The 27,715-nt window shown below is 42.9% G+C and overlaps 1 protein-coding gene across 3 annotated transcripts; it reads right to left on the reverse strand.

The window, feature by feature from the left end:
- Positions 1-1,577: 1,577 nt before the first annotated feature.
- ANKRD46 (ankyrin repeat domain 46) lies at positions 1,578-14,118 on the reverse strand. 3 transcript variants are annotated; one of them, XM_015856134.2, is made up of 5 exons: positions 14,020-14,118; positions 13,624-13,730; positions 8,099-8,441; positions 6,663-6,821; positions 1,578-3,654 (listed from the first exon to the last, which is right to left on the reverse strand). In XM_015856134.2, exons 3-5 carry the CDS (start codon positions 8,407-8,409, stop codon positions 3,438-3,440), a joined length of 687 nt encoding a protein of 228 aa, XP_015711620.1. In that variant the 5' UTR covers positions 8,410-8,441; positions 13,624-13,730; positions 14,020-14,118; the 3' UTR covers positions 1,578-3,437. The 3 variants fall into 3 exon arrangements, with proteins under 3 accessions (XP_015711620.1, XP_015711621.1, XP_032298711.1); XM_015856135.2 differs by having other exon boundaries at positions 13,956-14,073; XM_032442820.1 differs by lacking the exon at positions 14,020-14,118 and adding an exon at positions 13,928-13,950.
- Between the last annotated feature and the right edge of the window lie 13,597 nt (positions 14,119-27,715).

Below are 27,715 nucleotides of genomic sequence, written 5' to 3' on the forward strand. Positions count from 1 at the left end.
AAGCCCCAACATCCGAGAGGAGAAACGTAGTTAACAACTGGCTACAACAAGTTCCGTAATGCGGTGGATCACTTATGAAATGTCACAAAGCATATCTCAAGGGATCAATCAATCAGGATTAATGTTGAAAGGGAAGAGCACGGAATGATGGAAAAGCATTCTGACATAATTCTCAGATCACTTAAGACTGATTCAAATCACCAGTTCAAATACGAACCAAGTGACAGTTTGGCTTCAGAAACAGGAACAACTTCAGAAACAATGGGCTGCAGAAACAGATCAACTCGTGTCATCTGACAAAGAAGTCAGCTTCAGGTAGCGTAAGGCAATTCCACCTGAGGAAACTCAATCACAGCCTTGAAGGTGTTCAGCTGCACTTAATTTCAAGGTTAATTCTGAATACATGCTAGACTTGTAGATTTTGAATACAAGTAACAGTATTACCTCCTCCTTTTTTATTTTTAGTTTGCAGGAGTGTTTGTGATGATACACTTCACAGTGACAGACCCCATCTAGTAATGAAATATGTGTTATACTACAGTAGCTGAAAATAATACCCACCCAAGATAGTCACACAACAGACAAAGCGTTCCCTTCCACAAAGTGAAGTATCAATATGAGTGCAAATAGAAGCCCCTGAAGATAAAAATGACATGATGGTAGATGAGGGATGAGGTAAGACATGATCTTGCAATGGAATAAATGCAAATACAGGGAAAGCCCTGAGCAGAGTAGCCTGTATGTCTCTGTTTTACACTCCAGTCTGCTTTATCTTGTTCACCAAGTTATCTTACGACACTGGGGAAAAAAAAACTCCTCTTCACTCCATGATTGTTTTCTCTCTCACTTCCTTCTTCTTAGGCAGAACAAGCTCAAGACAAGAATTTATCATGGATCTGGAAAGGACCCATCAAAATGGAGTCTGCAGATCAAGATATCTAGATATAATAATAAATAATAAAAGAAAACTTATTGATCTACAGACAACCTAAACTAATTAATGTCATTATGCTGCCATAGTGAAACTCACTATGACAAGAGCTTCAAGAGGAAGTGGGTTAAATCCCTCTTTCAGTTCCTCCAAGAAAGAGGGACTGTATTCCTTGAAACCCAGTGTTTAGAAAGCAAATTCATTCTTTAGAATGAGTCTCTGAACAGTTAATGTTATAAGAAAAGGTATAGCTGTCTTTTTTAACAACGCAAGTGTGCACAGAACAAACTTCTCTTTCAGTCAGATTTCTGTCACGTCGATATTTCAGACAGTAGCAGGCACTACACTCAAACCTGCTCTCCTTGGTTGTCTTATAGGTAGTCTTAAGTCTTGAAGAGCCTTTAGATGACTTCTTCAGTACCTGAAATCTTAGGTAATAAACAGCACAATGTAAAAACAACACTGAAAATAAAGCAGGCAAATCGAAACTATGTGTTTTAAAACCTCATTTAAGCCAACAGCATGGCTTCCATTTCTTAGGAGCAGAATCTCCCAGCTTCTGAAATGCTTCCTATCAATGCAAAATAAAAATCCTTAAAACAGGGTGACATCATTACCACTGCACTAATGCAATAGTAAACCAAACCATATTTACAACATGTATTTATTTGTGGCATTCACCCATACTGAGAATACAATTACAAATTATGCATGGAATATATATTGAAACAGTATTATTCGAGATACACTGTACCATTAACAGAAATGCAGTAATCCAGAAAAGTAATTGTGATTTAGAAATGGTTTCACATTTCTCTGTTCGTTAACAGATGCGCTGCAATAGAAATATTCAGACAAAGAGAATGCTGTTCTGTTGGTGGTAGTTTCCTTTTAAGACGTTTTCCTTTTTGTGGTTTTGCAACTGCTAGGAAAGTATTGTTTCATTAACCTCCGGCTTGAGAAATGAGATCAAGATGCAATTTAGAATGGGCCCCATCTTAGTGAAGCCCTTGTCACACACCAAAACAAAGACAATAACCCTCTTCTTCAAAGACAATAACTCAAACACATAAACAAGAAAGGAGAACATGCACAGTAGTAGAACAGAGGGATGTACTTCTGTAAGTGTAAGTACTTCTAGTAATACTTACAGCAATTTATAATCTTATAAATGTTTGATGTTATTTAGCAACAATTCTGGAGTAGTAAAGTAAATACATATATATATATCCATTAGGTTTACAGAATTCAATTTTTTGGAGGCTTTGAATGCAACTAAGTGAGTTGCATATCTAACCAGCTTGGAAGGAGACAATCTGCTTTCCTTGAAAACCTACAACTACAGCGTGGCATCATCCTGACCTTCAGAAAAGAGTATGTAACTGATTCATATCTTTGGGTTACTTACAAAGGATTTCACAGCTTACATACAGAATGGGACAGGATATCATTCCATATCATATTCCTAAATACTAACTTTTAAAATATTTTTATTCCACATGCTCAGAAAATTCTTCATAAGCCTGTAAGTGCAGTCTGAAAACAACTGAAACAGAAAGTAATGGTAGGAAGGAATCCTAATCAATCAAGTCCCTTTCGCAAACACAAAAATGATACAACACTATGGTTCCATGTAGTCCTTGAGGAGGAAAAGAAGTTACCCTTCATGACACGCTTCACAGAGATGATGGCCTTACAAAACTGGTATGTACAAAGCAGAACACCTACATCACTTTCAATCTATCCTTACAAAGAAAGGTCTGCTTTGTAACATTTCAGCACAAAGGCAAGTTCCTCACCCTAGGGGCTGAACTATTTTACTTCTCAAGCACTGCAAAAGCTTTAGTTCTACAAAATTCACTTCAAGCAGATACTAACATAAAATTTATCTGGGGAAGAAACACCATATTAACCTAATAAATAAAGGAGCGATCTATACAGTGAAGATGTAGTAAGATCAGAACTGATTATAGTCTTTTTATAAACTAGCAGATGAGAAACTGTGGGGAGACACTAAAAGAACTATGAACACAGAGCTCAGTACTGTCTAAGTATCAGGATGCATTAATATGTTATTCAGATTTGTAGAGGGCTTTTTAAAACCTTTTTTTCTTCCAGCTGAAACACACAATGTTATACAACAACAGATTTACCTCTCCTCTTATAGAATATATATCAAATATGGTTGTGTACTAGGTTACACAATTCATGCTCAAGAACGTTATACTCATTATAAAAAGCCTCTTCTAATCACAACATTTTATCAGCAGAGAGGATTATCTCCACATCTTGCTTCCAAGTCAAGATGACAGAGGTAGCTTCGGAATGCTTTAGAACTTAGTGTTTTACTCAAAATGAATTCATCTCTCTTCCACAGGGGTTAACAGTAGGTATAAAAAGCAAACTGTATGTACAGCTGCCACTGTCTGCACCGAGGGAAAAATTCCAAGAAGCTCCAAATAAGATTACAACATGGAAAAGCACAGAGCGCTTCTTTCCACTTGCTTCAGTGCACCAGCTCGGGCTGATTTTCTACAAAAGGAAGCACCCCACTAACATAATATGCTATTCCAAGAGAGAGAAGAGCAATGACAATGATCAGGAGCAGCACCCTCCAGAAGCCCAGGTCTTCCACAAACTCTTGCCACGTCGTGCGGAAGCTGGAGAGAACTCCTTCCCCTTGCTGTAGGTTTGGATTAAGGAGAGAATGGCTTTCCATTGCACTACAAAGGATTAAAGTTAAAAATAAATCAGAGGAAAAGAACACACCTTTAAGTAAGACAGTAATCCTACTCAGGGCAACCAAAACATTCTAAATTAAAAACTAAAGCCACCTGCAGATTGACAGCATTGCCCCTGCTAAATCGAAGCAAAACAGATCAGGAAAAAACTCCTCATTCTAAATTTAGGGTAAGTGAAAGGATATTTTACTAAGCAGGGTAAAGAGAGCAGTATTTCTGTCTGTACGGCTGCGCTGAGTTGGCAGGCTTGCTACCTAAGAAGCCTTCGAAAGTCAATGCTTGTAATTCCTACTAAGCATGGCTTTGTGAATTTAATGGAGCATAAGATAAAAGCTCAAGGGGCACAGCTCTTGTTAACAGAACCAGAAACTACAACTTAAAACTACATTCTGCCAAATGAAATGGCGACTAACCATGACCATTTAGATTCCAAACTACGTGGTGATCTTTATTACTCTCTGTGTTTCTTTGTGAGAGGCCTCTCCTCTAGCTTAAAAATACCACAGCAAAAACTGCATTTGGAAAAAAATAAACCAACCCCAAACTTTCTGACTTTCAAGGCCAGTTAGTACTGCTGTGTTTTTTGCCACACGATTCTCAGCAGTTGCTCTGATGTTGGTTTAAACATTCCACCCCCGATCCATCAAGCTCCCTTAAATTGTCAAGCTACAAATTAGAGACTGCAACTCTCACTTTTAAATGAGAAGAATTAGAATGCTACAGTCATCTCGGCCACAAATCAGCTTTAGAAAAAACGTGAGTTGTTTCAAATACCGATTGGCTTCTTGTACCTTCCCCATTTTGCTGGTTTCATAATTGGTCTATATGAATTTTCACTTTATTTCACTTACATTTTATTCCAGTCATTAGTACAGCCCTACTCCTCCTCGCTCGAGTGAAATTGCACACATGGGCGTTTAGAGCATTGTGCTTTGACAAGCACAGAAAGCCAACAGTGAAACTGCGTATGTAGTGAAATCAAAGCAGAAAGGAAGCAGAAAAGCAAAACACTTCTTCCTTTCCTCTAATTGCTTTCACTTGCCATATTCCTACGTATCTCTTACACTGATAATGACAGAATGCCTTACATGGAAAAGTAATTTCCAAATCAAAACTAATTGTAGAAATGCTACCGTTCACCACTTGTGCTATTGGAGATAAAGGTCTCATTTATTAATTGCTCTTCCAAGATTACGCCATGGAAAAATTTCACACTATTCATATGTTTTTCTTTCTTCTGAGGTAGTACAGCCACAGAAGAATAATTAACCTCAACTCCCATAGCTTACTGAAGCATCGCAGTGTGATGCGCAGAAGCTTTCAGAAACTGCATATTAAACAGCTTGCCTTTTTTGCTTCTAGGGTATTTAGTTTTCTGTAAAGCTACTGTAGTTTGCCCATAGCTACAGGATTTAGTCATCCTCCTTGCTCATGATTTCCTAAGCAAAACAAAGACATTATTAGAAGACAGCCACTGGCGTAAGACATAACTACTCGCTAAGTATGAACTAGTTAATACATAACCACACAGAGATTAAATAAAGCTGCAGTGTGATTCAAGTGAAAAGATCACATTGAATAGAAAAGGGGACACAGAAAACGCTGTTGATATTTTATGTAGCGACCCAACTAAAAGTAATGGTGTTCAAGACGTTTTTTTCTTATGACAAATTACGTCTGCTTAAGCAATAGTCACAGAATCATGGAATGGCCTGGGTTGAAAAGGACCACAATGACCATCCATTTTCAACCCCCCTGCTATGTGCAGGGTCACCAACCACCAGACCAGGCTGCCCAGAGCCACATCCAGCCTGGCCTTGAATGCCTCCAGGGATGGGGCATCCACAGCCTCCTTGGGCAACCTGTTCCAGTGCATCACCACCTTCTGTGTGAAAATAGCATTGCAGCAAAGCATCCTACAGAGGAGTCCATGCCACACAGCCCAGTTCTTTTCTGTTTCAGCATAATATGGAAGTTCGCCTCTGGCTGTATTTGTGGGCATAACTGTCAGTCACAACAGACAGTGCAGAGGTCACCTGTGCTGATAGACAGAGATGTGCTCTGCCTCCTGACAAAGCAAGAGAATAGAAATTTGATCTAAGTTTTGGCCTCTACTTCCAGACCAGCAGCAACCATTTGCAAAACAACCAGAGAAGTCTGAAATCAGAGACTGTTGCTCAAAAGTGAAGGTTGCGGATTGCAGGAAAAGTAACCATTATTTTTCAGTGGATTGGTAGGTAAAGTAAGGAGGAGGGAGGGAAGAGGACAGAAGTCATTCACCTAAGCAAAATTCATCTAAATGGTGAATAAAAAAAATACAAAGGGGGAGGAGTGAAACTGTGGCAGTCTGAAAAGCCAACTGTTACAAAGACATTATTTATTTACAAAGCAAACAGCATACAAGCTCACTTGCTTTTACTGCCGCAGGCATCTGTTATTTGTTACTCTAAATATAATATATTTCAGACATGTTAAATACGTTCACAAACAAGCTGGGTAAAGGCACTGTTTATATGTCTGTGCCTCTCCCCAAGGAGAACTGCTGACTTCCTTGCCAAACCAAACAATGTAACATTGATGAAGGTCAAGTAACAGAAAGGAAGCTATGCTCATTAAAGAGACACTATCAAATCAAAAATTGCCATCCTAACTATCCTCTGAGCTGCCTGGGTCCCACTTCTTAGCACCACTAAGATCTTTCTTTCTGTGTCAGAACCTGTGTTAGTTATGCCCAGTCCCAGAACCAGACCTCAAGTTCAGAGAGATGAAAAGCCTGCTGCCCTTTCTTTATATAGACAACCCATCTTAATGGAAGTGTGGTAGGTGAGTGAGTACTACTGGCATTTCTCACTTCCCCCCTTATTCTCTTTGACTTCGTGATAAAGGGTACAATCATAACAATCTAGAAGCAACAAACACGTACTAATAAAGATGAATTTTCCATACACATAACTATTTCTCCCAGTATCTCTTTTTTGTTTTGTGAATACCTTTCGCTTTCAGCAGTTTGCATCGTTTCCAGCTTTGAGTGGGCTCCTCTGTTAAATCCTTTCACCTCTTGCTCCTCCAAAGATTCCAGCAGTCTGATCACATCTTTATTTACACCCCTCCGTTTTGCAAGAACAAGCGGCGTTGCACCTTGGTGATTGCTAAAATAATGCCACAAAAGGACACGAGAAGAAAATGAATTTGATACAAGTCAACTTAGCACAACACAAGTGTAAAACTTAGTGCTCAGAACTATTTTCTTATACAGGACTGTAAGCAATTCCCATCTATAAAAGTGATACCATAAATGACTACGGAAGAATACCGGTGTATTTAGGCCTGAAATAGCACAACTCCTTTTCCCACAAATAAAATCAAAACTTCTAGTGTTCTAATTTAATTGGAATCTCCAGGTGTTGTAACAAAAGAGAGTAGATTTACGGCAGTGTCTGAGGTTAAGCATGGTTTCAAGAAGTTGTGCAATCTGTTTCTTCATAGTTCCTTTTTCCACATGGGTATGAGGACATAAGGGAAAAATGAAATAAAATCCAGACGGCCCCTCTGCTACTTTTAAAGTAATACCGAATAGGACCGGAGCTGCCTTCAGATTAGGGATTTGCACCAGAGTTGCTGGAAGTAAGAAAAAGAAACTACAGCCCTTGAAGAATCTGTCCTGCCAGTAACTCCTTTTGCTGGGATGAAAGCATCAATGGGGACAAGTGAAAAAGGAACAGACACAAAACAAAAACATTCTGAAGTTTGAAATGTTTTGCATGCATTGTTACAGTGCAGAAAGTTCCACAAACAAAATAAGTCAGTTACTGCAATGAAATAGCTACTTATTTGTAGCTTGAGAGCCTGCATCTGAGCACTGGCATCTGACAGCTGCTGGAAGCCAGAGGGAAAGAATATACAATATTTAAAAGAAGGAGTGAGTCAGACTTTGAGGGAGTGGGAAAACACTGAAAAGAAGCATTGTCACCAAAGGAGTATGGGAATGAACTGACACACACATATACTGTATTTCCTTTGTCTTATACAGTGCAACAATTAACACAAAAGCACTGTGGTGGAAAAAATCCTCTTAAAGCAGTCAATGTGATTTTCTTCTTTGGTGCCAACCACCCACACCTTGCTGTCTGGCCAAACCAGGATAGCAGTGTCATCGCAGAGGCAGAATTAGATACAGCAGCCCACACCAGCAGCTGCTATTTTTATTTGCTTTGCTTGTTGCACTTGATCAGCAGAACTGGCCTCTTATTGTTTTCCTGTCTTCTTTTTTCTTCTTTTATTAAGTGATATCGTACAAAGTTGAACTGCACTAAATACAGTATCTCAGAAACAGCAGATTTGTATAAAATATTCCTGAGATGAACGCTAATACATTACAAAACACGTGCTGTTAACGACAAAAAGCCAAGCAGAAAAAGCAACTTACCAAATATCGATTTTAAGTCCATTCGAAACAAGGAACTGGATGGTATCCACATGCCCACACAGGTGAAGGGCTGTATTACCTTGATAATCAGTGGCCAGAAGGTCAGCACCAAATTTGTGCAAGAGTTGACAGATGTCTACGTTTCCTCTGGCTGCAGCAAGATGAAGGCCGGTTCGGCCCCGGCTGTCACGAATATTTGGGTCAAAACCACTCTCTAACAGGCGTTTGGAATAGTTAAAATCTCCATCAATACAAGCCTGCAGCAGCGGCACGTTTGTCTGGGAAGAATCGTTCACAAAAACGTAGGACATGGTTCTGAATGTCTCTGGAATAGATGACAAACCTGCAAGAAAAGGTGGGAAAAGCACCGCTGAAGCCAAGCAAGTACAAAATCTAGTCCCTTCAGATTCATATTAGATGAAGGATTAATTCCTTTGCTGCATCAGGAGGATATACTTCAATGTGGATTCATGCTTCACGAAGAACAAAAAAAGAAGAATTTCAAGCAGATAAAGTCTGAATGGAAACTGACGTTTCATGTGAAACAGCATCTCTCTCTCTTGATCAAGGTCTGCATCTTGGGATAAGGTGTAGCTGTGTCCTGGTTAACTCTACAAACCCCTTGTAAGACTGCTATATGCAGGCTTCAATTTACTCATCTACACAAGGTATTCTTCTACATTAGTGCACCCACTCAGCTACAAGAATGGAAATGTAGCCAGTAGCCAAAGAATTCAATTATAAACTCTCAAGAAAATGAGAGAATTATGAAGTTTCCCCATATTTCTTCCCCATCACACTCAAGATCAAAGCCACCACAGGGCTATATCTAAAGTTTACGCGCTGGTTTAATTAGCAGTATTGGGACTGTTGAGGTTATTAAACTTCTCTCCTTTGCATTTCCTACTTGGACAAACCTTGCTACATGTTCCAACAACATCCAGCTTCCCCGTGCAGGAATGCACAACTTTTTCCCCCTATCTTGGCTGCAGAAGCGAAAGCATTGGGAATAACTGCTATGTGCTTCTCTCTGTATAAGGAATGATTTGAGACAGAGGACATTCTGCTGGGCTCCAAGTATGTTTTTAAGCATGTGTTGGTATATCTCTGACTTGAACACACTTTCCCACAATTATTTCCAGTAGCAAAAAGCAAGTTCATTGATCATAGAATCATAGAATTACCCAGGTTGGAAAAGACCTTGAAGATCATCAAGTCCAACCACAGCCTAACCAGAACCCTAACTCTAACAACCCTACACTAAATCATATCCCTGAGTACCACATCCAAACAGCTCTTAAACACATCCAGGGATGGCGATTCAACCACCTCCCTGGGGAGCCTATTCCAGTACCTAACTACCCTTTCTGTAAAGAACAGCCCCAGCTTCCTCAGCCTCTCCTTGTAGGGCTGACTCTCCAAACTCTTCATGAGCCTCGTTGCCTTTCTCTGGACCTGCTCCAGTACCTCCATGTCTTTCCTGTGCTGAGGTGCCCAAAACTGAACATAAATACAGCATAAAACATTTCTTGTAAGGTTAGCATTGTTTAAGGCACTAGTATATTTCTTAAAACATTAAATGGAAAGCAAGGAAATGCTTACATTTTCAGTGAGTCTGCTACAAAACCTTGGGGGTGCAAAGCCAGAACTGCCAGCTGACAGCGATTTCAATTTTCTTGCCCACTTTGCACCCAAATAATAAATGAGATCAGAACGTTTCAACTCTGGGAGTGCAATCCCTGCTCAGAAAAACACCAGGCCCAATTTCTGCATGGTGTGGCTGTCACCTTCACTTTCTGCACTAAATCTTCCCTAATGTAAGACCATAAATAACACAGAAACCTCCAATTATCAGCATGTTAACAGCATCTCAACAGCACAAAACTCTACTTGTACTTGATAAAATGATCGTGGCTTGCTTACAACGTAGTGTTTGAGTGACTAAACCTCTTCAATAAAAAAAGGCCTAACATATATCAACAACAGAATATTATACTGGAAGAAAAATAGGCTATTTGAGAAACGGTGTGGTACGCTCTGCTAAATTCAGCTCGTGTTTATATTTTCATACCAGATGTGTAGGTCTGGTAAAGCCCTCCAGAATTTCCTGTCACTTCACACACACAACGGTGATTAAACATAAGCTAATAATAACACCAGAAATCCCCTCACCGCTTCTCAGGAAAGGAAGCACAAGGATTCACAGGGACCAGGAAGTGCAACTGCAAATATTTCCATTCAGATTTTATTGTTACTACGATATTTGAGAACTCAGCACTGAAGAGCGGATGACTGAAGTGAAATCTCAGGATTTCACAGTCAGAAAAAACAGTAACAAAAGAAAATAACCCTGCTGTGAAGATCTAATTAAGTAGACTTCGAAAAACATCTGAAGCGTGATTCTCTTTAAATTGCTTCTGAAGGTGAATCAGAAAACAAGGCTGAGCCTACGTGGAAGCTGGCACACTTCCACACTCATGTCACAGCTCAATTCAAAAGGCAGAGCCAAATGCAAGTCTTCTTACTGCTGAAACTTCTCAATTTGCACCAACTGTGGATGGTTTTATTTCACAGAAACTGCATGGTTTTGCCTCATTAGGTTCAACAGTTACCAAACTGCTCCAGAAGAAGGAGCTACATTGTTTGAGCCAGCTCTCCACCACCACAATATGAATGGACTTGATGAGCTGTAATTAATCACCCAGCCACTGCTACACGACTTACCAGTTCTGCAAAACAACACTGTGCCCAAGAACATCCAGAAAATCTGAAGTAATTGTCACTTCAGAATAATGGCACGATGTCAACTGGCACAACAGTTGATGGTGCTCAGTATTAAGACAAACACACCTAGAATTCACGTGTCAGCGGAGTGATCAGCAGAGAAACTGCCACTAACAGTAAATGGAAATGTAACATCAAGGACAAATAACATCTTCCTCATGCGGCCTCAGCAAACACATCATGTCTTGGGTCCGTGTTTCAATTTGCTGCAGATCTTGCAGCAGTCTGTTGGGAAAGAAGCCAACCCCAACTGAGCAACTCACCATCCACAGCACGAGCACTATTTGTATCTAGAAGAATGCTGCCACCAAGTGTACTGAGTGAAGTTATGCATCGTGATGGATAACCCTGGATCCACGCAGTCTGGCTTTTCTAGATTTTATGGTGTTTCCTTATTTCCTCAGAAGAAAAATCACAGAAATCACAGGCTGGTAAGCCAAGCAATGACATCTTGTAGTGAGGAGCCCAAAACTGAACACAGTATTCAAGATGCGGCCTCACCAGAGCTGAGTACAGGGGGATGATCACCTCTCTGCTCCTGCTGGCCACACACTATTTCTTATACAGGCCAGGATGCTGTTGGCCTTCTTGGCCACCTGGGCACACTGTCGGCTCACGTTCAGCTGAGCATCGACCAACACCCCCAGGTCCCTTTCCTCTTCACATTCATCCAGCCACTCATCCCCAGGCCTATAGCGCTGCATGGGGTTAATGTGGCCAAAGTACAGGACCCGGCACTTGGCCTTGTTGAACCTCATCCCATTAACCTCATCCCAGAGATCCAGCCTATCCATATCCCTTTAGAGGGCCTCCCTGCCCTTGGGCACATCAACACCACGTCCCAGCTTGGTGTCATGAAAATCGGGAAATCAGTTTATCAAAGCAGCACTGATAAATGATACACTCACAGCTTCCAAGGAGTTGAAATCTCTATCAACACACTGTGATTTTAAAGAATTAACTGAGCCATGCTGGACCATGTTATACGTTATGGTGAGATGGAACGGTCACACTACTCAGGCTGCATTCCTAATGAATATCTGCTGACGTTGTTTTTCAGAAATAGCTACTTCAGAATGCTCGGAGTACAAAATTTCATCCATACAAACAAACCTGCAGTGCCAGCATCTGCATAAGTTTGTGTCTGAAGGGCCTGGAGGTGGGCAGAACAACAGGCTCCAAGCTCAAGGATAACTGGCAATCCTGGGGAATGACAGGAAGGCCACCCTTTGGCTCCTGGTCTGCACAGAGGCTGGAACCAACCAAGAATGTAATAGACAATGGTTGGAAGGGAGTGAAATGGCTTTGAAACTATAACTACGACATCTGGGAGAGAGACAGCTCAATTGCTGTTAATCAACAGCAGTTATATTCTGCTGAACCTAGAAACAAAAGACCACTGATACTGGTAAAACTTCTGCCTCAAGATAACTTAGCCCACAATTTCATAGAGGCTCAGGATTCTTTTTACCCTAACTAAATCATACCACAGTATTCAGCTACACTGAACTCCCTGTGTCACTGTATTATATTTTACTATCCAGGTCCCTTCCTCAGTTTGGCAATTCATTTTCTAATGAATTTCTCTTTCTAATTTTTCACCTCAATTTTATCTGCATGTGAGAAACCTTCTTTGTACCGTGACTGAGATCCTTAAAAGCCTCTACCAGGGAATTAAATGCTTCCCAAAAATCCAAGAAAGCCCTTATAAATCACATCACCTAAATCTACAACAATAGTCTTTAATCCTTAGTGGAAGCTGATGAGACTTAAAAGATTGTATACCTCTAAAAAGGTACCCAGCTTCAGGTAGAACCAGTCCCAAACAAATGCAGGCAGAGAAAGCGTAGGTGTACAGCTCTCTCTGCACTCGTCTGGCAAAGATGAAAGGCCAAGTGTCCAGGACCACCCATGGGAAAACAATAAATCGGGAGCCTCTCCCAAAACATGCTGCCATTTCTCTATCCCCAACCCATTATGCTGATCTGATGCAGTAAGAGGTCATGAGCATGCTGAACAATGTGTTATCTACACACGCTAACAGATTTTATAATGTGAAATTCTGCTGATGTAGCTGGGCTACCTGGATGTGAAAGATTTGCCTGCTGGTAAGGCTGCTGTAACTACAGCTCTGTTCCCTTAGCTTCAGGTTTCAGTTTGTATCTCTATAGTACTCTTCCAAGCAGCCCTTCCTTCCTGTACTCTACTGATAAAATTCCAATTGACCAAGTCCTACAGCACAGGTTTCTGTGAGGTACTGCAGGGGATCAGAGCCAAACTTTGGTCCCACGTACTTAGTGGACATCTCCTTTAAATGCTGAAGCAAACCCAAACAAACTTGAACTCTTCAGTACTACACATTCTTAGCATCATCACTAAATACTAAAGCAAACCACAACAAACCTGAGTGTTTCAGTATCTGTCCTTTTGACTTATGCCAAAGCAGCATCTCAATGTAAAATAATAACCAATAACTGAAGTTTGGTGCCACAGATGCATGCACTCAAGCCGACCTGTCAGCCTGGCATCTACACTGACAGCGTGACTATGGGTGGTCTTCAGAGAAAGCTGAACACACCAGGGCTCTTGTATTTCACAACATGCATATAAACAGATGCCCTCCAAAATACACTATGCCCACATTAAGTGGAGTATCTGGAAGCAGAGCACAAGCGAGATCATGAATGAGGCAACCAACAGACTCAGTGGAAGAGGAAAGAACCCTCAGAATCCCACCATACCTGAATCCTCAGCAGAGCCACTAGCAGTTCACTCTGTGGTCGACTGGGTGTCACACGTCCCCAGGCTGCAGATGAGGACTTCAAGGCCGCATGCATTCAGAAATAAACTGCACAAGAACAGAAACTGGGTCAGACGGATCATGAATACGTACAACTTCAGGCACTTCTTGAGATCCCTCTCTCTGCCTCCGCATCCTCACCCGCCCGGCAGTGCCCACCTCAGCGCTCGCGGTGCCACAACCACAGCGCTGCCCTGCGGCCTGCAGGCCGCCCGCCCGCCCCGCCTGGTTCTGGCGAGCCCTACCGCTCCCTCTGCCCGCACACGGACACACCGACACCCGCTGCTCCTTCCCCAGCCCGACGGACGCGATCTCCGACCCGAAAGCGCCGCGTTACCTGCCCAGCTTCGGCCGCTCCTCGGTGCATACAGAAGAGCGGAGAGGCGGCGGGGAGGCCGCGAGTCCCCCCTGGCGGTGGGAGGCCGCGCGGTGAAGGCCGCCGGGGCTGAGGCGGAAAGGGACCCTTTGGAGTAGTACTCTGATCCTGTCCTGGAAACACTACAAACTAACCTGTTTTGTGTATAAAACTATCCACTCCCATGTGCCTGAATCACTGTAATCAAATCTGGAGTGTTGTCTTCACCATCCTTTGAGGAACCCTGAAAAAACACTGGAGAGAATCACAGAATCACAGAATGACTCGGGTTGGAAGGGACCTCAAGGATCATGTAGTTCCAACCCCCCTGCCTGGGCCACCAAACATACACCTTTACTAGATCAGGTTGGCCAGGGCCCCGTCCAACCTGGCCTTGAACACCTCCAAGGACGGGGCATCCACAACCTCCCTGGGCAGCCTGTTCCAGGGCCTCACCACTCTCCTAGTGAAGAACTTCCCCCAAGAAGAAACAGCATAAAGGCAATCAGCCAAATCAGAATTAGCCCATCGGGTTCATTTTATACAGTATATAGGTAAAACAGTTTTCCTGCAGAAAGAGTAATTCCAGAAACAAACTCAGTGTAATACTTACAAGAGAATCAAGCTGCCAGCTTCTCAAGCTGTTAATTCCAAAGCTGACCTCTGGGGTTTGATCAGTAGGCAGTTCCATGCAGCAGTTAATCTTATTGCCAACACAGATGTCAACTGAGCAGCCTGCTTCTGTATGGTCACAAACACAGGAATAGAGCCACACATATATCCATAGAACTGTGCTTCTCGAATCTTCTCCAAGAACTGCACCAGAAAGAGAACTAAAATTATTCACCATAGAAACACTTGAAATCCACTGATTGGAAAAGAAAGGGGTTATAAAGAAAATACGTCAGATTCCTAATCCTCTTTCTCTGCTCCAATATAGCCATGCTTGATTCAGACAATCAAGCAATCAGTCTTGACTTAGAAAGGTGAGGGTTTTTTGTTTGTTTTTTTGGACCTGAATATGATGAGCTGAGTCTTCTGAATGCTTATCAGCCATGGTGAGAGGAAGAAATAAAAGTAGCCAGTAGATTATACTGTGAGTGACTATCCCAGCAGTTTGAATTTCATTTTAATTTCCTAAACTTATGCCAAACCAGAACACCAAGTTCTGGCAAGAGGAAGGCCATGCTTCACAGTCAAAGTTCTTGCTAACACTTGGGATCCGAGTTATTCCTTTGGGATATTTTAAAATGATAGTAGAGATAGGAACCTCCTTTTCTATTTGGTAGATCAATATCTAACAGGGAAATGGGAGACCTGGGCCCGCAGCTCAAACCAGTCCACAAAACTATGCTGTGATTTCAGTCACAACCTCTGGCATCTTTGCTCCAAAATTCACTCTTTTAATCTGTTTATATTGTTCCTAAGATACCATATTACCTTTTTAATGTACCATTTTATATTTGCTTTGTTTGTATGCTTTTTGTAGGAACTCAGGGTCTTGCATCTGCCCTTCTGCTGGCTTAATCTAGTTACTTTTTACTTTCTGGCCTGCCTGAAAAGATTTTTACGTATGTTAATTGCAGAAATAGTCAACATATTAGAAAATACATTCTTTTTCACATGCATAAGAAAAGACATATGAAAGCAGCTTTTCTCCCCAACCCCCTGCTTAGATGTTGGGACTAGTTTGCTCTATGCTGTTCTTTCCTCCTACATTAATAGTTCCCAAAGCTACTACAGCCTGACATACCTTGGTCCATCTCTGGTATCAACTACAGCATAACCGCAGCAGGAACAAGATCAGCTTAACAGCAAAGCAAGTTAAATAGTCAGTTATCTGAGCACCAACAGCTAGCTTGGGACAGGACATCTTAACAGAACTGGTAGCTTCAACTCTTAGCTTGCTAAAACCAATTAGCTTTTTACCTTTTCATTGTAGGGAGGAGTAAAACAGACCACAACCACAGCAGTGAGCCATTGAAGTGGCTCAGCTAAACTAACGGAGCCTCAGGGCACTGCCTGACAAACAGAACTTTGGCACCAGACTCTCTATCCCCAGGGTTTATCCTCACCCACAAGTCAGCTCAACTGTTTGCTGTGCATCCAGAGAGGCTGCGGAGCCAGCCTGGGATGAAGACAGCCCAGCAAATCCAAAAAGAATTGGTCAACAACTTATTTTTAGCTTCAGTTATCTCTCCAGCCCAGTTCATTTTGTCTCCTCTCACAGTTCTGTCATTGCAACTGAGGAGGAGACCAAGGTGTGAGGGAATGAAAGGGGAAGATGCTCAAGTAATTGCCTCAGGTATTTTGCTTATTGCTAAATAGAAGCGAGCATGTTAGAAAATAAGTAATATCTGCCCAAACTGAGCTGCAGTTTGCAATTTGGAATTCAAAATTCCCTTTTATATTGTCTTGTATGTGTATTCCCATTTGTGGTCATTGCAACGTGCAGGTATAAGAGTTAGGAGCAAAGTAGCAGCAAAAGCACCTCTCATGTTCTGAAAGTGAGAGAATAAATATCTTGCTGCAGTAAAGTTCTTCTTCACTTATGCTCTTACAGAATATCCTTCCCTCAAAACAAAGCTAAGCAGGATAGATATTTCTGCACTTAAACTATATATGGATATAAGCTTCCAAGACCAGTACTTCTCTTGAATGGAAGACCAGACAACAGCACTCTAACTGATAAATAGGAAGGAGAGCATGTAACTTTTCAGTGGTCACTGCTTTCCTGGGCACTTTTCTCCCTTCATTGTGTATAAAGGCCCAACAATGTAAATGTCTGTAAATATCACAGTTCAGAAGAACACGAACATGACTTCTAACAAGTAAATGATGTGTTGACAGTGGACCGTGGGTTCATTTGGACTTGATGTGTTTGTGGAGAATATCAAAGATACATAAAAATGTAAACAATTTAAAGTATTTTCTGTTTTCATGTGTATCTAATTATATCGGAATCCAAAGGAAAAGCGAACCACCTCTGATCGCACTGGAGCAGCATACAGAATGTGTTATACCAGGATGCATTTGAGACTGTGAAAGCCGGGGATTCTGTGCACTCAGCAATACCTTTCATAGGCAGAGAGAGGGGAATGATAAATAAAACAAGCACAGACAGTAATCTTCCTGCCCTGCTGAGTAAGCCTGAGTTTACTGCTGGACCTTCATCTCAAAAATGTTCAGAGGAGTATTAACAACTTTATGTAGATGAGGAGAGTGAATAGAAAGCTAAGTGGCTTGTCAAGATGAAGCAGAGTGGTTGCATTGCCCAGCTTCACTCCAGTCAACAGCAGAGACAATGTTCACTTCCCGGGTTTGGCCACAGCCTATGCAAATCCCATGTCTGGATCCAGCCTCATTCACATGGGGAAAAAGGATATTGGAGACCACCGAGAGCACAAAAGACTATTCACATTCTATGAATAAAGCAACTCACAGCCTCAATTTACAGCTTGCTCAACAGAGCTGTGTTTGATTTTAGTTTTCTGTCAGTTAAGAAACGAGGCATGTCATGATATAGAGGAAAATAAGCCACAGATAGTGGCTTACTTAGTTATCTATAACTATAATAAAGATTTCTTGTTCTATTATTTAACTCAGCATGTGATCTGTGAATTACAAAGAGTTTTGTTTAGGTATAGCATCTGATCAAGTGACTAGAGAAGAGATAGACCTAATAGCTCCTGCATAGTAAGGTTGCTATTTACCGTGCAAAAGGAAAGGGGCATGATACAAATATCTCTTGCCTCACCCTCATCAGATATAACGGGAGGAGAGTTTTAGAAGTTCAAACACAAAAACAAGAGTGGACTGTCAGTTGCACCACCTGGCACTCTGTCTATATCCATGCTAACAAGCACCCACAAGTTACTTGAAAATGGTCGCAAAGCTTTAACCTACTACCTTTTAGTTGCAGCTTACTGAACTGGTGAACCAGGTGACATTTATCAGTAATGTCAGACGTATCAGATTCAGTAGGACTTTGGCTTTTTATTTCTTGGATCAAGGCACGGGCCTATGTTGGCCTGAACACAAGGGAGTTCAGGAACAACAGCTGCAAAGTCTACTCCCACTTCAGAAAGAGAGTAAATGTCCTTCTACACATCTGCAATGAGGCAACCTGCAGTAATATGCAAAGCAGCATACAGTGCCACCACCTGGCTTTAACATTACCTTGATCCACTGCAAAACTAACAAGGTTATCAAGCCCAAGCAATCAGTACTTTTCAGTTCACGCTAACAAATGATTTTGTAACTCAAGATCCCTATGGAAATTCCTGATTGTAAATGTCTCCTTATTTCTTCCATCCCATCACCAACTTTTTGCCTCCCCACATCAGAATTCCCAACCAACAGGTTGTCCATATCACTGTGACTCTACAAAGATGCCGTATGTTTCTCCTCCTTTCCACGTGTGAGGAAGAAACCCCAGCTGAAGTTTTCCAGCACAAGCCAGTCAGTTGTGTCAACCACACTTGGTTACTACTGGCTTCAAAACGTAACTAGCAGTTGTTTACTACATGGATCACAGCAGCTGATATCCCAGGGCCACAGTGCTAGCAATGTGCCTGTATTGAAAAGGAAGCTCACAGTTTCCCAGTAAGCACCAGGGAACACAAAACAAGAAAAGAAGAAGCATGCAGCAGTAAAACAAGGCTTAATAGTTGCACAGTAACCTTTAACAACTGTGTGCTGGTTAAGATTAATGCCAGGCCTGAGCCATCGTTTTTTACTACCCACATGAACTATGCCAAAAGAAAACAGGTTTTATTTTAAGATTGTGATCCCAAAAGGAAAACTATATTTTCTGATTCTATCATAAATGAAGGAAATCTGAACTTGACAGTCAATGCCATAGAAGTAGACAGAATGTATTGTTAGCAAGAGATGATTATGAACGAGCATAAAAAGCGATGCTCACCTACAAAGTCCTCAACACCCTCAGCACAAGAAATCCCTCAAAAACCAGAGTGCATACTTCCATTTCCTCAAATAGGGAGAAGATAACGATGCTCTATTTCCCTAATTATTCCAGTAAAATAAATGCTTAAAATAATTGTTTGCTAAGCAACAAATTAGTAAAACTATTGTTAAAATTTGAAGATGACAGGAAAACAAAGAATAGCAGTGCTGGGGCCCATGACACAAGAAGGACAGGGAGCTGTTGGAGCAGATCCAGAGGAGGGCCTGGAAGGCCACTATATGGTCTGCACAGAGCCATCTCTTTGCTTTCAAGATTCCTCCAGCTCTCACAGCCTGCGTACAGGCTGCCTCATACACAGGGGCGGCTCTGGTTCTCAGGCACAGAAGTGATGAACATCATTCTACTTGTCAGCTATTCCCACTCCCACTTTACATCACCCACCCCACACGCCACCTCACTGCCCCGCAGTGATAAGGGGCAGGAGAAGGGCTCTATCCAAACCTTCAGTTACTCCTGAGCAGCTGGATTTCTCCAAGAACATCATGCAGTACATCCATGGGGAGATTAATATGAGGATCTACGATAAATGTTTTCCTAGAGAGCAGTCTCATTAAGTATCTCTCTGTTTGATACACTACTGGTTTTCAGAGTCTTCTTTTAAAACTGCTTTAGATTCTCATATCTGACTCCATACTGAGCTAGGGACACACATTCATTTCATGGTCTTTGAGATAAGAAAGCGGGGAATTTGTTCCAATGTTTGATAACATTCTCTTAACGCAGCCATGGCACAGCAAACCAACAACAAGAATTATCTTCAGCTGTTAGGTTTGGGGATCTTCCTCCCCCCATTTATCAAATGCTTTTATTGGAGAAGACAAAACTGCCCACGCCAGTGACTGCACACATTGTTCAGCATTATAAATATTTGTGTTTAACCCATTATCAGCAAAGCATCGTTAAGGCCAAAAAAAAAAATCACTTACAGAAAAACAAAAGGAGGAAACTGTGCAATCTGTAAGGTAGGAGAAGACAGTATTAAATGGAGGTTGACAAATACAGACGTCCCTAAAACAACATTGGAATCCAGAATAAGTGTAATACACTTACAAAGGGCAGAGTGCTTATCAGCAACGGTGGCAGTCCACTCAGTAATTGCACATAGCAGCTAAAGCCATTGCAGACCAGCCAGAAAAATACTTCTGAAAGAAATTTGCAGCACTGAATCAGAAAAGTTGAGATCTCCTTGCAGCCCATTTTAGAAGAAGCAGCTGGAGCACGGTTCTGTCCCTCATATAATCAGATGCACACAGAGCTGACCGAGGGTTTCCCCTGGTTTAGAGGGGGATAAAAAAATCTTTGCAAAATAATGACTGTATTATAATTTCCCCAGGGTAAAAAAAACCAAACAAATACGTGAAACTCAATATTTTTCCTCCTAGTTTTCTCATTAGGAAGCTTAACATGAGATGACTCCGCTTTAACAGAAATCATCACTAAGCCGAACCCTCTGCAGGGTCTCAGGGGGTTTGTTGCTCAGCGCAAAGGCTCCTTATTGCAACATCTTTGAAAAGAACAGCAGGTTTGAGGACTGAACTGAATCGTAACAGTGAAACAAACAGGTCTTTGAATTAGAACTCTTTAGAACTTTCGATGCTAGAAACATCCCTGCCCCAGCATACAAAAGAAGCTGGAAAGCACAGGAAGTTCCCCCATGAAATCCAGATTTCTAACCAGCTGCACTTGTGCAATAGAAGTTCCTGAGTAAGAATGCAGCCTGGTTTGTTAAGAAATGCTTTTTTCTTTGCAGCAGTGCTGAGAGCAAAGACACTCAGCCTGACTTCCATTCGTGCACGTACACAAACAGGTGTGAGTCACAGCAAATGAGTACAAAGGAATACCCTGCACCTGTGCATTCCTGCAGTGGTGGACAAACAGTGTGTGGCAATTGCACAGGGAAACTGAAGCTGCATGGCCAGAGGCAGGGGCTCTGTGCAAGAAACTGCAGCATGTGACCCAAGCAGCTTTGGCTCTTGATAACACTTGCCATTTCTGTGTTACATTTTACCTTCATTCTCAAGGTACACACGCTTTATCTCCTCCAGGTGCGTAACCCCTGGCCCCATGCTTTCGCTAGGCAGGAGAAACGCCTGACGTCTGAGTCTCTGATAGAGGGCCACACAGGAGTGCTGCTTTGCTTGTTATCAGACGCTGCTTGGCCATATTTGCTCAAGCACTCAGAAAGTTTCCATGTGTCTTTTTGGCAACACCCAAATACTTTTGTTCCTGATATGGGCTTCTGCTTACCAGCAACACAGACCAGACAGTCTAGGACAGACTCCTAGATCACTGGCCCCAGTACTACACTGCTGTAAGGAAGGATGGCTTAGTTTTATCTATACACGTGTAACAGCGGGCTGCCCTCGCAGCCACATCCCAGATACATCACATCAGTCTTTGTTTGCCCAGTACAGAGACAGACTGTGCTCTCAGATAATATTCAAGGATACAGATGATCTGCGTTACATGCAGACTGATAGGGAAGTACATACCTGCTCATACCATCATTCTCCTGGTGAACAAAGCAGGAGGAAACACAGCCACAAAGGCCTCATCCAGTTAATGTTACTGGCTGCCTGTCAGACCTGTGCCGCTCATCAATAGGGGCTGGAGGCTGTGGTGTATGTATGGTACACCATAATCCTTTCCTATTATGAAGTCTGTGTTGGTTTGACTTGTGACTGATCTGAATAGCTGTATCCATGAGTACCAATGAACAGCTGTGGTGGCAGACGCGGGCTCTTCCTGCTGCTCATCCCACATCACCTGGCAGCTGCTCGTACAAGCGTGCACTGACTTGTTTCTAATTGGACTGTGGCATCACAGCCAGCCCACGTCACTGACGGGAAGGAAGCATGCTCTTACATCACGTCAGTGGTGCTTATTATTGAATCATTCATTAACCTCTTGCAGTGTAGCAAAGAGCAAGCATGAGGGAGACGCCTGGCTTTAAAGCTGTGTAGCTGTAACACTGAAACCCTCATTACGCCTTCACTCCTCAGGAATGCAAAGGACAATCAGTGTTGCCCACATTTCTCAGCAGCAGAGAAAGAAAGAACAGCACAAAGGTGCTTTAAGGATGAACTTCTCTCTGTGTCTTTCAAACCTGTTAGAGAAATCTTGTCACTCTGCCATAAAACATTTCACAAGTCGCTTGATATACCGGGGGATCCTGGAACACACACAATGAAGCCAGCTTGTTGAGGGAGATTTCTTAATAGGCAAAATTAATACTTACTCCATTGTCTGCTGCACCAATTAGAGGCAGTGTGCTCAGCTAATGACACTGGATGCACTCGGGTCTTCCACACAGCTATTTGATCTCACTCAGGACTTTGTTCTTTGCCATAATGAACAAAGACACAAAGCACTTCTGCTATTTTTATTATGAAGCAGGAATTTGTGCACGCACAACCATTATAAGCTGAAATTGTAAACTAAAAAAGCTGGAGAACTACTGCCTTTGCAAAGCAGGAAGCTTATATGTGTATGGACACCCACTGTACAGTGGGACTGAAAACTGAGTTAATTTTACAGCCTGAGAACATGCTGAGCTCACACTAAATTTTAGGGTATAATTCAGTGCTTGCCTTGAACTCTACTGAATAACTGACTGCTTTGGCACCGCAGCCCTCTTCCTTTAATAAGAACAAATACACTTACCTAACTGTAAACCCAGTGGGTACTGCCCTTGTACTTATCAAGAGTCACCCCTCTTTACCAAAAAGGTCTGCAGTGAAGGAATTACCAAGCCATCCTCATAGGATCCACAACAGATGGAGATGGGCGAGAGGAACAGCCATGGCACCTTGCAGAGGTCAGGCATGGTAAGAGCTAGCTGGGCTCCAAGCCAACAGGAAGCTCAGGAGCCGTGCTAGGCCAGGACAGAGCAGAAGATAGATATCCTATTTCTTCATAGTCTCATTGCTTTCTGCTCCACACCTTGCTAGCTCAATTCATGACCTGTCTGGCTGAAGTCTGAGTCCAGGTAGCCCAGGTAGAGCTTCCTGCCATTTGAAAATATCAAATAAATACATCTAGAGCTGATTCAGGAGTCACTACTTTGTCTTCTGATTTTACATTCACAACAAAGCTGGGATTACAGCAAGGGGTACACATGCTCACATGCTCGTGGTTATTTTCAGCGGTGTGTAGAGACAGGACAAGGGGAAGTGGACAGAAACTGGAGCATAGGAAGTTCCACATGAATGTGCACAAGAACTTCTTTACAGTGAGGGTGACGGAGCACTGGAACAGGCTGCCCAGGGGGGTGGCAGAGTCTCCTTCTCTGGAGATATTCAAGACCTGCCTGGACGCCTACCTGTGTGATGTGGTGTAGGGAGCCTGCTTTGGCAGGGGGGTTGGACTCCATGATCTCTGGAGGTCCCTTCCAACCCCTACAATTCTGTGACTCTGATTCTCTCTTCTCCCTTTCTCCTAATTTTTTCCCTCCAGCTCCCCATCCCTGCCAAAGAATCATACATGTCACGGGTCAAATTAAAGTGGATTTCAAAAGCCATCCAGGCTGCAACAACCCAAACGCACGCCAGACTGTGCCCATCACTACAGTTGTGAGATAAGAGAAGCTGACATTTTCGCAGCAGTCATCAATACACTTATCAGGACAAAGTACTGACACAACCAAAAAGCATTTACAGTTGCAAAATCCAAGAGTGGATGTAATCCTTCTATTGAGCTCTCACAAAGACTTTTCTGGGAACTGTTTAGAGGCGAAAGATCTATCAGATACACCACAGGACATGAAAACAAAGCAAACAGTTTTTTTTCCACATGAGAAACAAGTTTGTACGCGGACAAAACAATAGCGATCCTTTATTACTGCCACCTAGGCCTCACAGAGAGCACCCCGCCATCAGAAGTCGCCGCTTTACAAGTAAGATATGCTAAGAACACAAGGAAGAGAAGATAGCAAAGGAAGCCTTTGACTCAGGAGGTAGAGTAACTTTTCTTCCATGTAAGAAATCCTCAAAATTTACCTGCTGTAGCTTTTATAAAGTCGACACGGTTGTGATGTTTGTATCCAAAGTAACTGAAAAACATGAGTTAAAAGGGAAAAAGAAGAAACCAGACTTTGCCTAAAGGGGATAAATGTGGCCAGTGCCTGAAAAAATGATATGTGAATGATATGGCTGCTGCTTAAACCTTCGGTGCTGCCTTACTTGCCCTTCAGTTTCTGCACAGGCCTGCAGGATGTCTGCAATGCAGTTCAACTCACTACACCTGACACTGAATTTCACCTGCAAACTCTCACCTTGTTGCAATTTTCAGTTCTCACAGCTCTGTCCGCAGGCTCTTGAAGGGAAGAGGTTTACACGTAGCTCAGTTCCACGTTACATTTCTACCAGGCCACATGCCTGTCTTCTCTTTCTTCCCCCTTTTTCCTGCCAGCAGCCACGAGTTATCACACCTGAGCCCATGCCAGCTCTGGTGGCTGCAAAGCAGCAGGCTCACATTGCTAATCCAAAAGAAAAGAAAGCCAGGTCGTGGGCTGCCACTGAGAGAACAAGTTGGCTTAAACTAAGTGTAAAATTGCTCCCTTATATTTGGGAAAGCTGCATAAAGGCAGTCAGTTAAGAAATAAGTGAAGTATAACGTCCTGCTGTTCTGGAGCCAATGAATCACTAGGCAGGACAGGCTTGTAATGCTCATCTCCAGCCTTTTAAGCACACCCTTGCTCATTACAGGGTAAGAGGAGAAGCAACCAACAGCCCCAGCTGTGGAAACATTCTCCAAAGCTTAAGCCTTGGTCAGGTTGTTACAGCCAGGTTTACTGTTCTGCAAGTGCTGCTCCAGCCAAGCCAGTATCTCATCTGCAATTAACTCGGTCATTGACAAGTAGAACTTCATAGGGAAAGCAGGCACAGAACTCCTGAAAAGCCATCTCAGCTGCAAAACAGACAAAGGGACATTCTGCATCAGTGAAGAAGCATTCAGAGTTTCCATGAACCATCTGATGCCCTCCTGTTTTGACAGAGAGATGCACTGAGCTACTGCAGACACCCACATGGCACCTCCCTGGTGGCTCACAGCAAAGGCAAAGCTACAGCCTTTGCCTGGGTGGCCACCAGAAGTCAAGCCCAAAGCAACCTCCATTGATGGAATCTCAGTTTTGGTCTCACCACTTTGGAGTTCCCCACTTCAGAACAGAAAAGTAGCACTGTAGTAACCTCATCCACTAGGTCCAATGGACCTCACGGGCAAAGACAACGTGGTTACACATGTTCATAAAGGATTTCTTCAGCAGAGAACTGCAGATTATAAACTTAAAACCATGGTGATTTCTGGCCTTGAGATGTGCTATCTCAGAGGCTTTTTACTATTTTGTTAATGAAAGGCTGTATGTTTTATCAGATCATGTAATATTGTCAAAGAAAAACAGCAAAAAACAAAGCAGAAACAAAAAATGGAATTCTTCAGGAACTTTGAAAGCTTGTCTCTTCCTCCAGCTACTTTAGCTGGCTAAGAAGTGTGTGATGTCCGTGCACAAATCCTACCTCATTTATAAAGAGGCCTGAAAGGACTACAAAACTTCAATTACAATATCTTGCTCTAAAGTGAGACAGTGGAGCATTTACAACCTCCCTGGGCAGCCTGTTCCAGCACCTCACCACTTTCAAGGAACTTCCCTCTACCATCTAACATTTTTAATTCACCTCACCTACTTATCCTGACTTCACAGGTTTGCTTTTCGTTGTTGGCCTTTCTACCACTGATATTATTAAATTATTAACAGAGGGAAATAAACCTGGTTTCCCCATAGCTAGATGCTCAAACTCCTCAAACAAGAGGCCAAAATGGGGATGGCAGAGCCACCCATGCACAAGGCAAGACCCCAGATCCCACATGAGGTGAGGGAGATAATCCTCAGGTGGAACTGAAGCTGACAACCCACTACAGTGCACTGCTCTCAGTATTTCTGCCTGCAGAGCTTAAACTTGCCCTCCTAAGGCAGATCTCTTTGGGGATATCCTTCCAGCTCATTTTCGCCTCCCTATCTGCTGTTTGCCTTGCGTACTCAGCTTATGGCTGTGCCTGCCCTTTGGCAGTAAAGGACCTGGGGTAAGGGAGCATGGCCCAGAGCACGCACACAATGCACCTCTCTATGCAGTAGTGTATCCAAAGCCTTGTGTGCTCTGCTCTGCTGAACAGTTGCTCCCTTCTGGCAGTCCTTTGGCAAACTGTACTGGGAGACAGCAAGGAGCAGAGTTTGGGACTGCTGAACAGAAGCATTCACAGTATATGTAGCAAGAGAGGAGGAGAAAGCATAGTGAGAAAAAAGGGGCAGGTAAGGCAATGCATTGGAGAAAAAATCATAGAATCCTAGAAGGGCTTGGGTTGGAAGGGACCTCAAGGATCATCAAGCTCCAACCCTCCTGCCAGGGGTGTATTCTGGTTTAGCATCAGTTGAGGAACTGATAGGTGGGATAGCAGTGCTCTAGGAATGAGCAGAACAGGACACAGCAGCAGGAATGAAGAAATGAAAAATGAAAACCCACCAATGAGTTGTGAAGTCCATCACAAGGTAAAGCAGCAGCAGCACAGGGGATACAAAGAAGGGTATTGACTGATCCCTGCTGCTGGAAAACCTGCTCCGCTGCCAGGAGGTGCCATTGTTGCATCTGGGAGGGAAAGAGATGAGCACCCATTGAACTCAGTGCCAGTATGAGTGTTGATCAAGCAGGACCCTAAAATGGAGTAATGGAGGTGAGCTAGGGCTGCTCAGCAGGGTTAGCAGAGTGGAGCAGGTTGCCTCACCACAAGGCTCTTTGCAAAAGGGAGCAATGTCTCTTTTGGAAAGGCTGTGACTCATCCGATGACCTGAGGAAAACCCACTCTCAGTGGAACAAGGTTTGTACATGTTTTTCAAAGTAGAACAAAATGTGTGAAGTCTAGAAAAACAAAACAAAGCAACAGAGAGTAAGTAAAATAACATTGTGCAAAGTGCTTGATGACTTGTTTTCCTCCTTCATCCCTACAGCCAAATACAACCAGTCTGACAACTTCTGGAGTGCCCACGTTACACCCTCTGACAAGCCAGCTCTGCAGCTCCCAGTGCCAAAGCTGCTGCTGGGCCTGGAGGTGGGGCACCCACACCCTGTGAGCTCCAGAACAGCTTTCCATGCCCTCCTGGGCAAGGCCCCTGCATGCATCCGTGCTTACAGGCTGCTTCAGAAAGCCACAACTGTGCCTGCAAGGGAAGGTGGCCGTGTGAGGAGTTTGGTGGAAGATACGTGAAGTATTGGCAGAGGGAAGATCTATGCTCCAGGCCATGGAGCTTTCCCCTTTGGCTGTTGCTCTAGGCTGGTGGTCACTTCCCATCTGTATGAATCTGGTTCTTCCCTGGAAAACTATGGGAGGGGAAACCAAAGCAGCAAATCTAACAGAGGCAAGGAACAGAATTAAGCAAGCTTCTACTTGTACCGGTGTCAGTGCCACAAGATTGGGGCACACCTGCTACTGTAGGGCCTATTTTATCTCATCTACTGACTTCAGATTTAACCTGGACTGTGCACAACGCAAGGTCCTCGTCGATGCAGTGTGACACAACAAGCCAACCTGCCCAGGGCAGCATTTTGATTTCCGAGTGCTCAGATACCACACGGAATATTTTAAAGGTTGCTCAGAGCTGTCAAAAGAGCATCTCCAGGCAGCAGTAGCCAGCTGGAA

Source organism: Coturnix japonica, chromosome 2 (genome assembly GCF_001577835.2).
Source record: "Coturnix japonica isolate 7356 chromosome 2, Coturnix japonica 2.1, whole genome shotgun sequence".
NCBI lineage: Eukaryota > Metazoa > Chordata > Aves > Galliformes > Phasianidae > Coturnix > Coturnix japonica.

What these genes read in the sequence shown, in the direction of transcription:
- ANKRD46 (XM_015856134.2), bottom strand. Translation starts at nt 8,409, where the DNA reads ATGTCCTACGTTTTTGTGAACGATTCTTCCCAGACAAACGTGCCGCTG. An exon ending in GGACTTAAAATCGATATTTG is followed by an intron (nt 6,822 to 8,098) that starts GTAAGTTGCTTT and finishes GCATTATTTTAG; the next exon opens with CAATCACCAAGGTGCAACGC. An exon ending in CAAACTGCTGAAAGCGAAAG is followed by an intron (nt 3,655 to 6,662) that starts GTATTCACAAAA and finishes AATCCTTTGTAG; the next exon opens with TGCAATGGAAAGCCATTCTC.